The 13,947-nt window shown below is 45.8% G+C and overlaps 1 protein-coding gene across 1 annotated transcript in view; it reads right to left on the bottom strand.

Annotated features, from left to right (window-relative positions):
* The window catches only part of Mcm7 (minichromosome maintenance 7), a 49,445-nt gene that overhangs the window by 22,372 nt on the left and 13,126 nt on the right, over positions 1–13,947 (bottom strand). The window contains exons 4-7 of the mRNA XM_068382307.1: positions 6,578–6,702; positions 2,860–3,040; positions 2,522–2,668; positions 2,169–2,342 (exon numbers count right to left, since the gene is read on the bottom strand). Of these exons, the coding sequence (XP_068238408.1) occupies positions 2,169–2,342; positions 2,522–2,668; positions 2,860–3,040; positions 6,578–6,702 (627 nt within the window). The remainder of the gene's footprint in view (positions 1–2,168; positions 2,343–2,521; positions 2,669–2,859; positions 3,041–6,577; positions 6,703–13,947) is intronic.

The raw sequence follows: 13,947 nt of genomic DNA, 5'->3' as shown, positions 1-13,947 counted from the left end.
AATGCAGGACAGCATACACATAAATACATACAAGTAGCTATTGCAGACACACACGTTTCTCAATAAGAAACCATACCCTTGAGCTCTTGAGTTTTAGTGATATCACTGCCCAAGTGGTGTAATAAACCACTTATTCTAGAAGCCTTGATGACTCACACATGTTAGGAGCCTGGTAAAACAGATAGCTTAAAAAGCACTCGAGAAAGTGCTCAGTTGAGCCAGGCAACCACCTTGAGTGTTGGGCAACACCCTGCAATCACCAAATGAACATTGATAGTGTGAGATGCAACAGAATCTCAAGGTAGCTCAGATGTGTAAGCCTGGCTTAAGCACTCTATTCTAACAGGTAGCGCAGATTCAGAAATGCATGAGCAGTCACAGCTGTGCAATCCAGGCTTACTGTGAGCTTGGGTCATGTTGCAAGCCTGAAATGAGTTGCAAGTCTCGCTCGCCCTGCTCTCTTGGGTTGCGTGGCAATTAAAGATCGCTTGCTTTAAGCAAATCTGTCTGGTGAAAGGATAGTTTCCAACTACGGCATTGCAATCTAGGCTTGTTGAGGGTTTGGATCACGTCGTGAGCTTGGTTCACAAGGTACAGAGAGATCACATGCTTCAAGCAAAACTCTCAGGAGAAGGGATAGCTTTCACCTTTGGCAAAGTGATCCAGGCTCGCTGAGAGCTTGGATTACGTCGATAGTCTAGGTGTCAAAGCGTTGAGAGATCACTTGTTCAAACTTAACTCAGGCGAAAGGATTTCATCTTTGGCACAATCAGCAAGATGAGACAGCTTACCAAGATCTCCAAAGAGCTAGATCTTCTTGCATCAGAACGCAATTTTGCTTCTGAACCGCCTGGATAAAAAAATTACCAGACTGGGACAGTAGATCAAGGTAGACTGCATCCTCCAAAATACCCAGATGTGACGGTGAGTTCAGAGGTTGCTTATGGCAAAGCATCTTTCTCAAGTGAAAGGATAGCTTACACTTGAGTGCGCTAAGTAGCTTTATAAGCGAACCGAGATTTGATCGCTGACCAAGTCAGGCAATCAGATCACAACGCAAACGGCTTCGAATAAGTGACGCTGAAAATGTTGACTTCACGGCACTCACTAAATGTGTATTGCTCACGTGTGTCTGCAGATAAATCTGTGTAGACAGACTGAAAAAGACTTCCACTTGAAGGTTCTCTGAATAATACGACTTCGGGGAAGTCTAACTCCATGGAGGTAAAGGCGAGTGTCCTCTTTTAGCCAACCTAGAGTTAAAGGAGTCATGATATAATAAAGTCTCCAACTCAAGTATAATATACCAGACACACTTATGCGTCATACCAGGAATAAAATCCAAGATTAAAGGTTAAAGTTTCATTTTACCAAACCCAGCGAACGTGGAAGGAGACGTCTGTCTTCAACCACATCCGAGATCGAAGTGAAGAAGATACGAGTGAATAAGGGGGTACTCTCTCCTCTTACCTTCTGTAACTATTGACACCTCATTGAAATTTTTATAGCCCTAAGCCACTTTATGTAAAGAACATAAGGTTTGTATTTTGTGTAGGAACAACTAAAATTTCAGCATAGAATAATATTACCTTAGAATCTTCCCTGCTGCCACAAATGAACCAAGAGCCAAACTTCCATAAAAATAATCCTTAATTTCACTCAAATAATCAGAATTGCTTCTGAACTAGAAATCAAATGACAGAACCTAGAAGGGAACCTCGTTTACACAACCGATCTATTTTTTCCGCAAGAATAAAAGCTTTTAAATACATGACAAAATTTTTTTTATTCATAATTGTGCCTTAAACCCATCAATTCAAGATTGAATTGCACATGAATTCATCCAGGAAATTTACTTAATTCTTTCTCAGAAAAACACATTAACCGTTACAGCACAGCATACTTAGTTATAAAACAGGTGACAGTAAGTCGAGACTGATATTATTACAGAAATAGATTTTCAAGTCGACTGAACAGTTACAATTGTTAGTTTTAAGGAGAAGCTTTCTTAGTCAATGGTGTTAAGTATATAATCACATAAAAAAAACAATTCTTACATACTGTATTCATATCAATAAGTCTTTGGAGATTTAAAAGAAAAAAAAAAGGGAAAAAAAGGGGGGGAAAAAAAAAATACCTTTTACAAAATATAAAATAGGTTCACTTACATGTGCCTCAAGAAAAGTATCTGAAAGAAGCCCTTGAACCATAGCTTTAAAACCAAGGCGTACTAGTGGCATAAAAACTCCAGTAATTGAAATGTGATCTCCAGGTTGACAAAGACGTGTTTGTTCCCCGCGACACATAACAGTTAAGGAGCGAGGAATATTTCCAACCGGTACCTGTGATCAAAGAAAAGCCGAAAAAAGGCATAAATACAGGGAATAATTTCATTAACCAAACTTTATGAAAATATAAACTTAAGTATTTAAAATGTTTTAACCTAGTTTTACACAAATACATTAAATTTTGTACGATTTACGCACAAAACCTTACTTTTAAGTATGGGAAGTAAAGTTACCTGATCAGAATGTTCTTGCACTTTAAGCTCCTGGAATTTGATAAATTTGGAGCCTCTCGTCTGTAAAAATAAACGCCCACCAGATTTATTCACTCTACAGTCTTCACTTGGACAAAGCAATTGTGGCATAAAGTTTGACGACTGGATCTGCAAGAAAAACAAAAGAAATAGTTTAATATATGTTGACCTAAAAATTCAAGCATAAGCAAAAGTGATTTATTTATATTCTGTAACAGACTTTTTAATGTTTAACATCAAAAACATATGGCATCGCAAATCTTACTAATTAAAAAATTCACTAGACCTTTCAGAGAGAAAGAGAGAGATAGACTACTTACAGGTTGATATGTTTCAGCACCACACTGATCGCATGTATATGTAGCAACTTGCATCATAGGCTTTACTTCTGTGCATCTGGTCACAATACCACGAACCATAACCAAATGTCCAATATGGGATGCTTTCACATTACGAATAGCCAATGGCTTCTGAGCTGATGGAGCCTTGAAGTATATTTCACTGTCAAAATAAAGGAGGGGGTAAAAATTATGACCTAAAAAAAAATTTCTACAAACCTCATACAATGGTGCAAATTATGTACAGCCCTCACTTTTAAAATACCAGATTCTCAGTAATTTGTATTTTTCCTAGCATACTTACCACGGACTACTTTCTCAGGAGTTACTCTTTAGTTTAAACTTGCGACCAGAAAATTTTTCCCCCAACCAGGACTCCATTCCAGGCGAGAGACATCGAAGCCGCAGGCCGGTAACATGCCCAAGGGTATGTTCCCTGCGCAAAGCGACCTTCCATTGTCTTTTGACCCACAATGCACCAAGAAGGCCATGTCAGGCCTGGTAAGGACAGGGCAAAGGTCGCCATTCGTACTCGATCCAGGTGCCACCGTTGTCTCAGTACCAACTACTTCCGAGAACCAGCGGGATAGGTAGGGTGGGACATACCTTCGCGAGTAGTCCGTGGTAAGTATGCTAGGAAAAATACAAATTACTGAGAATTTGGTATTTGTTCCGATGCATTGTAACCACGGACTACTCTCTAAGGAGACTTAGGCTTAGGAGGTGGGAACTGAAACGAGGAACGGGCGGAAGACAAGGTGTTATGGAAGGCCTGTCGGGGAAAAAAAAACTTCAAGAAACCTGCAATAACACTCACCCAAGTTGGGGGACATCCATCGGCGTAGAACTGTCATACGTGCCATGTAGCAAGAGAGGGGGGTATGGAACTCACCGCGTCTCCCACCCCGGACGTTAACACTGTGTGCAAGTCGTGGCATTAAATCCTCTGTTGTGCCACAACGATGGGGCCGAGTCTGTACTCATCGCGAAACACTAAGGAGCAGTCTTTCAGGTAATGGAAAGTGAAGGTGTTCTGTCTATTCCACACACCTGCTTTAAGAACATGTGCCACTGACATATTCTTTGAAAAGGCCATCGATGTACTGATGGACCTGATATCATGGGGCCTGGGAGAGCTTGCTGAGCACGGTGTTCCTTTTCCGCAACACCCAATTGGCGGGCTGTGAGAGGGACTGGTAAGACGGGAACTTGAGGGCCTTACCCCCCCGAGCTAATCAGCTCCTTCAGCAAAGCCTGGTTCTCTGGAACCGCGAGGCCTGAAAGCCCACCAATCTAGCCACAACGATACGTAGACTAGGTCCATGGCTAAGTCTTCCATCAAGGAGGTCTCCGAAGGGGAGAAGCAAACTGGGGTGGTGGTAGCTCTTTCTCCTGCAGCCCCCTGGCCTAGGATGGCGACTGCTGTCTCTACCGTACAAGGACCCGCGCGGCACCCTTCGGGAAGGTAGAAATGTTTCTGAGTCTTGAGACCCTGGAGAAGCTTGGAGGCGCTCTGACTCTTCTGGGCTTCTGCGTGGCTGGCCACTATCCTGTCTATGTGAGCCATGCCCAGCCTAACGTCTCTAGCCAAGGGAAGAGCTAGTGAGGGCCTCTGCTGCACGGGTGCATCGACCAGCCTGCTGAGGCCCGAAAGCCAGTCTTCATCTGTGGAGGGCTTAGGCTCGTCCACTCTGTGATGACGTCTAATGAGGGCTATATCTCTCCTGTTGGCCGAGACTTCTGTCGCCGTCTTTTATACCCTCCGTCCGATGTTCCTCTGCTTGTGAAGGGGCACCTCCGACGGAGGGTGCCGCTTGTGGAGGAGGCATCTTCCTGGCGCGGTCTACTCTCAGCGGTTCAGGATGGAGGACGGGCATCGCCGTTGAGACGAAGGGCTCCGTCCTGGGCTTGTCTCTACCTACGGAGGTCCAAGCTGCTGAGGGCTTGCCCGTAGATGAGAGCCGTCTCTCACGTTCCGGTCGACTCGTTGAAGACTTGGAGGCTGGGACGCGGCTGCCAGACCGCAGGGGCGACTCTCTCCGCCGGAACCTTCGCGGACTTATGCCTGTCCCCTGGGGCCTGAAATGACGACTCTCTCCGACGTTCGTACCTGCTGCTGGGGACGTACTTAGCTGGCAAACGAGCTCTTGGGAGCCAGCCAGAGGTGCCCGGGACCGCTGAAGCTCCTAGGAGTTGGCTACGTGGGATGGCGACACGCACCCATTCCTCCCTCGGGGAGCAGCTTCTCTTGTACTTCCTCCTGGGGGATCTAGCGCGCCTCCTGGCGTGGCGAGATCTGGAACAGGAACATGACCTTTTCCTGTGGGACCTATCTCGCCGTCTTCTATGGTCCCTTGGGGCTCCGTCCTCCGAGGAGTAGGAGTATGACTCAACCGAGGAGCCAGAAGACTTGTAGGACCGCACTGAAGGTTCTGAGTCGTGCCGCGTTGCTGATGGTTCCACGCGTCGATCAGCCGGCGACAAAGGCTCCAGGAAGACGGACGGGAGCGTTGTTGAAGGCGCTGGTGGGGAGTGAGGCAACTCCTTGCTGGGGAACCAGGTCTCGAACTCTTCTTCCAACCTCATGGGTGATCTGAAAGGCGTCTTCGGCGGCGCCCACGCGAGGGGATCCGACGGCGGCGAGTCCTCCTTCTCGACATATCCCTCGGCTGTAGACATACCTGAAACACAGGCCCATGAGGCGGGAGAAGAGGCTGCAGCAGCCTTTCCCCACATAGGATCGTCAGAAGAGACTGGCCCTGCTGACACCAGGACCCCGTCCTCTGAACACACTCCCGTCCCTCCCTCAGGCCCCCCACTTGCCTGGATCGACAACACAACCCCACTATCAGGAATTTCAGACTCCTGGGGAAGAGCAATGGGCCTCTTCCCCGCAACTGACTTACCTCGTCCCCTACTCTGGGTAGGGGAAGGCGGCTGAGAAACTCTATCCGACGAAGCGCCAGGCGAAGCAAGAGGCGAGGAGACGCTCTGTTTCCTAGACGATCTCCTGGAAGCCGCCTTCTTCTTGGTGCCGTATCGCACCCACTGCACCTTGTTCCAGAACTCGCACTCCGGACATGTGGCCGTAGGGGAACAAACACTGCCCCTATACAAAGAATATAAGGAGTGCAGGTCAACTTCAGGCTTCGAGAGGAAGGCGCCAAACGATTTACCGGCCATAGGCCCGGGGCAACAACGGGGATGCTCCATCACGCACTAGCAAGACACAGGAACACAAGAGGGAAAAGGATAAGGAAGGGCACAATGGGACCACGTGGGACACAAAGGGTCGCACTGGGTAAGGAGAGCGCGTCGGGATGTTATCGCGACGCGACCAGAAAACTTACTGGAGATCGAGACCTGAGCAGGCATGCTCTCTGATCCGAGGTCGCCTCGTGGTGGGTATCACTCCGCCAGAGGTTACCCCGCATAAAGAACGGGAGTAGGGTAAACTACACAAATTCTGGTCGGTTGGGAGAACATCCCAGATACTCCTAAGAAAGTAGTTCGAGGTAAGTACTCCGTGTTGGAACAAACAAAAACTATCAATACCTATTATCTGACCTTAACCTTCTCCATATTTACCTTTATAAATGACACCGTAATCATGAGATTCTACATCTATAACTAATATAGGATAACTAGTCCTAAGCCATTGTAGTTTGCACTGTATTAAAAATGAACAAGTTGCACTTACAATCTTCTCATCAATTCTGGAGGGTAGCGATTACGAATATCCCTTGCTTCTGCAGGCTGTCGAATTCGCTGTTCCATCATAAGACGATGTTCAATGTAAACATCAAGTGCATCTCTCGCCACAGTCTAAAAAGATAAAGGATTAGAAAGTAATAAGTTTCATACATTATAAATGACAAATTCGTAGATATGTATTTTTCCTAACTATACAAACCTTAGCTATTTAATAGGGGTATTACTTTCGGCGTAGCTGAAATTACGAGCCATTAAATTTTAACGAGGGTTTACTACCCACATCGCTAGTTAGCGGGGGGGGGGGAACAGTGCCCTCAACCTTCTGCTACTTGTCCAATAAGGAGCTTGAGGTATACAACCATCTGTTGTGCAGCCACCACTAGACCGATAGAGATCGTATCGAGTTCCTGTGGGTCACGTCTTGCAGGAGAAAGGTTGTGAAAGTCACCTGGAGCACTCACATCCTTTCTTGTAAAACCTGCGTCACAGAGTAATCTGCTAAGAAGGACCAGGGGCATAGTTATGCCCCTGACACTGTGAGTCGTCATGTCGAGATGATGTTTCGGTGATCCTCCTCTAGTCTCTCTCGGTGCTGACAAGAGGAGGGACCCCGGCAGGCTATTACCGTTTTCTTTAGGTATAGTCTCATACCTTACCCTGGGTACAGTAATGGATGATCTGGATCATCCGTTACCTAGTTGAGACTTGTGTAGGATCCGTCACCTCTGGGGACTGTGTCTGGTGACATAATGGACAATGTCGAAAGAGAGACCATAAAGTTCCTTAACTCGTATGGTTGCTGTCCGAGAGTGTAGGAACATTGTGTTCTTAAATCAGGAGGAAATTTGTTGCCTGGTGAAGTGGAACACAAGGAGGTCCCTTAAGGGATCGGAGATTGAACTATGTTCTGAGAGGAAGGTCTCAATTCCGACTGGGGAAAGGCAAGTAGTAAGTCCGTACAAGTTAGGAAAAGTCTATCGATGAAAGGGTGTCCCTTTCTTTCAGTATGAAGGTGAGGGATCAAGGTTGAGTGATCATCTTTACCTGTCGAAACTGAATAGGGGATCTTTTCCTCTTCTATATACTCAAGGATTCCGCCATTGCTGAAATCAAGGTATCGAGAGAAGAGACACTTTCCCATGACGCCAACCACACAAGACGTGACACTGCCTGGTAGACTGATGCTGAGGAACTCCTCAGGTATCTAGACAACCTCTTCGCAAAGAGGTATTGGGTAGTCTTCAGGCGTACACTCATAGCAAAGCTATAGCTTGTGGTAGGTATCGAAGTGGGTTGTCTGATATGTGGAGAGGGTTCTCTTGGAGCTCTATCAGGAGCTGCAAAAGGTTTGGAAACCTTTCTGCATAATGCCAGAACGGAGCTAGGAGAGTCCTTGGGAGATTGACCGATGTTCTAGCCTTGTTGAGTGCCCTTCTCCAGATAAAACAGGGACGAGAAGTAAACGTCATTGTTGTACCCACCGTTGTTGCCAGAGAGCCTTGGGGTCTAAGGCTGGTGAGCAACGGTAGCCTGAGGTTCAGGGGCATTGTGAACAGACCCCCTAGTTGGGGGACCTCGTAAAGTCGGGACTTTGTTGGCTACATGGCGATCCAAAGTCCATTCGGTATATCTATCCGAGATGCTGTGCACAGATTGTCGGCGAGCCTGTTCTTCCAGTCTGGAATAAAGCGGGCTGTAAGTGGTACCGAACGGACTTTGGCCCATCTTAGTGTTTATACTATTAGACGGGAAGATTCTACAAGCCAGTTCCTACTTGCTTGTCGATGTGAGTCTCTATGTGGTGTGCGGTGTGTCGTCCATCACATCACTGAGTGGTCTGTTAGGAACCGATGAGGCTGTTGAAGGACTGGAAAGTTGGCCTTCATCTCCTAAGAGATCTAAGTGAAGGTACCTACGGGCTCTGTCCAGAGGGCTGAGGTCGTGTGGTGCAGCACTATGGTCCCTCCTTTCTTCTTTTTCCGACTCCAGTCTCCTGGAATGGAAGTCGTTCTCGTTTCGAGAAGGTTTTTGTGAAGATTGGTGTTTAGAATCATTCCCAGATACACCAGTCTCCTGGGAGGGAAGTAGGGAAGATTCCGTAGGTTTACCCTGATCACTGGATCTTGGTAAAAAGACTTCAGAAGTTCCAAGTGTTAAAGCAAGGTTGCCACTGAGTCTGCTAAGGTCAGTCATCGTCCCGAGAGAGCGGAGACAGAAGCCGATCCTGTGAGACCAGGATGGGTGTAATGGAAAGACCGAAGCACAGTGCCTTGAACTGGTGTTTCTTGTTTGTCTAGACTGAATCTTCCAACCTTCCTAGATGGATGGTTTGGACCTGGGAGTAAGTGTCCTTTAGGTCCACTGTGCAAATGAAGACCTGAGGTCTTAACCCTCGATTGAACTCCAACATGGAGTGGACATCGACCCAAAGGGACAGCTCCTTGGTGATCCTTTGCATGGAAGATTGTCGACGCTGGAGTCTTGACTCGTGACGTAAAGGAACAGGAGCGATACCCAGTGTAAGGATTCTTCTCTTGAGAGAATTTCTTTAGAAGGAAAGCCACGCTTAGCCTTACCATGCGCCCTGATGGGATTGATACTATTCCTTAGAATAGAATTAATCTGGCAAATGTTAATCAATGGTTAACCGTTGGGTATCGTGGATACTGTGCAGTTGGAGAGTGCTCGCAAGTAGTTCCCTGTTGGCAAGCCGTTGATGAGGGTTGTCGAACGTTTACCGATCACTTTAGCGTGATGGCAAACAGCCAGTAGCGAGAAGTATGTTGTATAACTTCTGATCTAGGAACTACAGGAAGCGGTTGACTAGTAAGTTTGAGTCACGAACTGCTGGCAAATAACCGATGACCAATGAATCGGTGGTCTGTGCGCCAATGGTGAGTTTGAGCTCAGCGAGCTGATTATGATCTCCTCTGTTCGGTCAGAGATGAGCAAGCTGAAGATGGGCTGATCAGAGATCAGCGAGCTGAGTTCAATGATCGAAGAAAGATGAGCTGCCCATCGGTGATCTAGTGATCAGCAAGCTGATGACTGGTTATTGACTAGCAATCGATGATTGGAAATGCTAGCAATTGGAGATCGTTAGTCATTGGAGGGAATAGAGGTCACAGATCAGCATTGAGTTAGCGATCAGTAAACTGTGAACTAGCCATCAGCAAACAGTGATCTAGAGATCAGTCTGTTGATGCTTTCCTGTTTGCTGCGGCTGGTTCTGTCAAGGAAAAAAGAAACTTCAGAAGAGACAGAGACCAAGGATTCCCCGATTCGATTCCCTTGTAGGATGGAATCTTCGGGATCTTGAATCCTTCTGTGGAGCCTTAATCCTCTTTTCCCGGTGGCAATGTTTATGTGCTTGCGGGGAGGAAGGGGGCAATGGTGACCTGTCCAAAAAGTTTTACTCCTTTTTACTGACAATTGCGCGAATTGTGTAGGTGAGTCTGGAGCGATGGCACACAGGATGGTGCTGGTGCTTAATATCTGCCTAGAGAGCAGGCAAGCGCTGGTTCTTAGTCAAGAGCTGGTGCATTGGATCTGCGAGTCTTGATTCTTTGGCAAGAGCTGGCGTATCAATCCGGGGACCGCAACTGCGCAGGAGGGTGCAGGAAAGTGAGGAAGATCGCTGGGGCGCCGTAAGGCACTGTGTAGTTCAGTGCATTCCCCCTAGAATGCACCGAAGCGTGTGACTGGTTGCGCAAGAGTGGGAGCATTGGCGCTTGCATGAGTACTACGTGGAGATTGTTGGCGCATGAGTGCGGAAGACCATCGGCATCCGCACGTAGAAGACCGTCGGAGCGCACGGAAGGCTGTGCGTGCATTCAAGATTATTGGAGCGCACACACGCGAAGGGTGTCGGAGAGTGCCTGCGCGTAAGGCCATCGGTGCGCATGCACGGTAGACTATTGGCGCACGTGCAGGATACCATCGGCGCCCTTGCGCAATATTGTTGGTGCGCGTGCGGGGAAGAAAGTCGGCCGTGCGAGCGGAACTGTTGACGAGCGAGCAAGAGCATTGGCGCTTGTTGGCACTAGCACGCGTGGAAAATCATCAACACCCCCACGCGGAAGATCGTCGGCGCGTGCGCACGTACAGAACTGTTGGCACGCGCGCATGCGGAAGACTATCGGTGCGCGCGGAAGACTGTTGGCGCACACGCGGAAGACTATCGGTGCTCGCGCAAGACTATCAGTGTGCACGCAAAGCTATCAGCGCACGCGAAAGACTATTGACGCGCGCGATCCTCCAAAGGAACCTCTATGAATGGCCTCTCTTGTGAACGAGAGGTGACCCTTCGTAGAAGAGACTTGAAGACACTCGTGATGGCGCCCCTTAGGGCCGGTGGATCAGCAAGCTGACCTTAGCAGTAGCGATCCTCCGAAGAGGAATCTTTATGAGTGGCCTCTCTCGTGAATGAGAGAGGTGAACACCGTAGAAGAGACTTGCCAAGACTGTGCTCCACCCCTGAAGGAAGAGAAACTCAGCAAGGGGGGAGAGAAGTCTGACCGAAGGGCAGCAACAGTAGTCGGAAGCAATGAATTTTTTAAGGTATGGGAAGTTCTCCCTCTGAAGAGAGAGAACAACCTCACACCTAGGGAGGAAACCTCCCTCGGAAGGGAAGTTGTCCAACCCCTGGAGGCGAACCTCCTTTAGCGTTCTGAGATGATCTGAAGTGCTGGCCACGTTGTCATGGGAGTACTTCTAAGAGAAAGGATGACGCCCATGACGACGTCCTCTGAGTGACGGCAGTGACAGCAGATTCCCCAGGCATGAACAGGACAGCTTTGCTTCGTTGGCACTTTTTAGTCGAACGAAGAAAAAGTACATACTGTAGTTAATTGGGAAAAGAAAATTAAATAATTATTTAACAGAAATTCTCTAAGGAGGAACAACCTCACACCTGGGGAGGAAACCTCCCTCGGAAGGGAAGTTGTCCAACCCCTGGAGGCGACCCTCCTTTAGGGTTCTAGGATGATCTGAAGTGCTGGCCATGTTGTCACGGGAGTACTTCTAAGAGAAGGGATGACGCCCATGACGACGTCCTCTGAGGGACGGCAGTGACAGCAGATTCCTCAGGCATGAACAGGACAGCTTTGCTTCGTTGGCACTCTTTAGTCGAACGAAGAAAAACTGCATAGTTAATTGGGAAAAGAAAATTAAATAATTATTTAACAGAAATTCCCTAGGGAGGAACTCCGAATAGGAACCCCGAGGGAATAACATAAAATAAGAATTAAGTACGCGCCCTTTCTTCCCCAGATGACATCCACGGGAGAAGGGGGGGAGCGGAATAACTGTAATAAAAACAGAATTATAATTACTCAAATCATCTAAGAATATTCACTAATAGTGAAAACCACTGAAACCCCGAAGGGAAGTGTTCCCCACGGAGAAAGCTGAAAAGTTAAAATATAATTAGATTTCACTAAAATAATTGAGACAAACGAAAGAGCAACCTAACCTGCACACGGGAAAGGAGCCTCCCCAATAGTACGTTGTTGTAGTAAAGGTGAACGACCTCGAGAAAGAGAGACCGTAGTCAATCTTTAAAAGGCCACATTCACTTCGCTCAGAATCCAAGTTTCCCGTAGGAAAAAGAGGAAAAGGCGAAGACAATAGTTGAATGAAAAGGGTCCAGGTGATGACGATTACCCTGCGGCGGCCGAGTTAACGGATATGCCAACGGGAAGACCAAAGGACCAGAGAGGGAGAGGCCGTTCCCCGCGAAGTTGAACTGTGCTGGCCTTGCTACTACGCAAGTGTCGTTGTTGTATATCACACACACAGCACAAACACTGAAAAGGAAACTTACTACATTTCTATACACATATATATACATAAGCATTAAGAATGTTTATATATATATATATGTATATATATATATATATATATACACATATATATTTACAAGTATAAGAAAACGTAAGTTAAAAGACAAAAATTAATGGAAGTCCAAAATAGGCAAGGAGAGAGGAAACAACCGTTCTCGCTCCGAGCCAAAAGTAAAGTGAACTCTAGCACAGGTGTGTGTGTGGGGGGGGGGGAGGAGGTTAGCAAGCTACCCTCCCCTACCCCCGCTAACTAGCGATGTGGGTAGCAAACCCTCGTTAAATTTTAATGGCTCGTCATTTCAGCTACACCGAAAGTAAAACCCCTATTACATAGCGTGGTTTGTATTCCAGTTACGGAACAAATTAATTTTTGTAATGGTTACCAGAAAATAAAAAAACATTTTAGTCAGCATCAGCTCAAGATATACTGAGAGAGTAAGCATCTTGTTGGATTTGTGTACTATACTGATTTAGCAGACCAGTATACAGGTAATTGTCAACTTACGACTATTCGACTTTACGACCAATCTTTAACAGTGCTTACGTTACAAATATATTCAGAATAGTACACTAATAAGATAAATATTACCTTGGAGATAATCTATTTTCTTGTATAAAAATTAACGGATATATTTTAGTTAGTATTTTCTCTTGCCGCATGTCCTGTGACGTCATATTGCAAGTAGATGTGCTGGGAATCCAAAAGATTTCATTTTGGCATATATATATATGAGAGAGAGAGAGAGAGAGAGAGAGAGAGAGAGAGAGAGAGAGAGAGAGAATGTGTGTTCATATGATAGCAATAAAATAAAGGCTATAATCGTAATATGGTAGTGTGACCTAGAGATCAGCAGATGCCTACAAAAATTAAAACATAAGTAATTGTTGATTATTGAAATGCTCCTGGAATTGAAAAATTGAATACAAACATGTTTTAATAAACCACAATGTCTAATGAAATACGAAGGCTTAATAATGAAATAAAAATTAAATACTGTAAGGAGCTTTAAAATTGAACTATCAGTACGTGCGCACACACGCAGAGAAAGTAAGAAAGTATTCGTATGATAACTAATAATGATGACTATAAACGAACTATATGAAACTATGGTATTCTTTAACATACTGGTGTTGATGTAATATTCATCATGAAGATATTTCAAATAAATTAAGAAATTAATTAAAAAATATGCAAGTCGCATTCTCTCGATACAATAGCAGGACCTTCGGATCAGCTGATCTCAACCAAAGGTAAACAAAACAAAATAAAAAGTTGGTAATTGTCGATTGTTAAAATCCTTCTGAAATTAAAAAATACTTGCGAATTAGAAAAATAAATTACAAAAATGCTTTAATAGAGCATAAGGTCTCTTATAAAACAATAAAATGAAGTAATGAAATATAATAAGAAAATATTGATAAAGTATGACTTAGATGACTGCCGAATTGTGACGCAGCATAATAAAGCAACGGAAACTTCACTTTCAAAGTTCAACACATGTCCAAACCAACT

Source organism: Palaemon carinicauda, chromosome 1 (genome assembly GCF_036898095.1).
Source record: "Palaemon carinicauda isolate YSFRI2023 chromosome 1, ASM3689809v2, whole genome shotgun sequence".
NCBI lineage: Eukaryota > Metazoa > Arthropoda > Malacostraca > Decapoda > Palaemonidae > Palaemon > Palaemon carinicauda.
The sequence above is the reverse complement of the archived record's forward strand: the minus strand, read 5'-3'. Positions and strand labels throughout refer to the sequence as shown.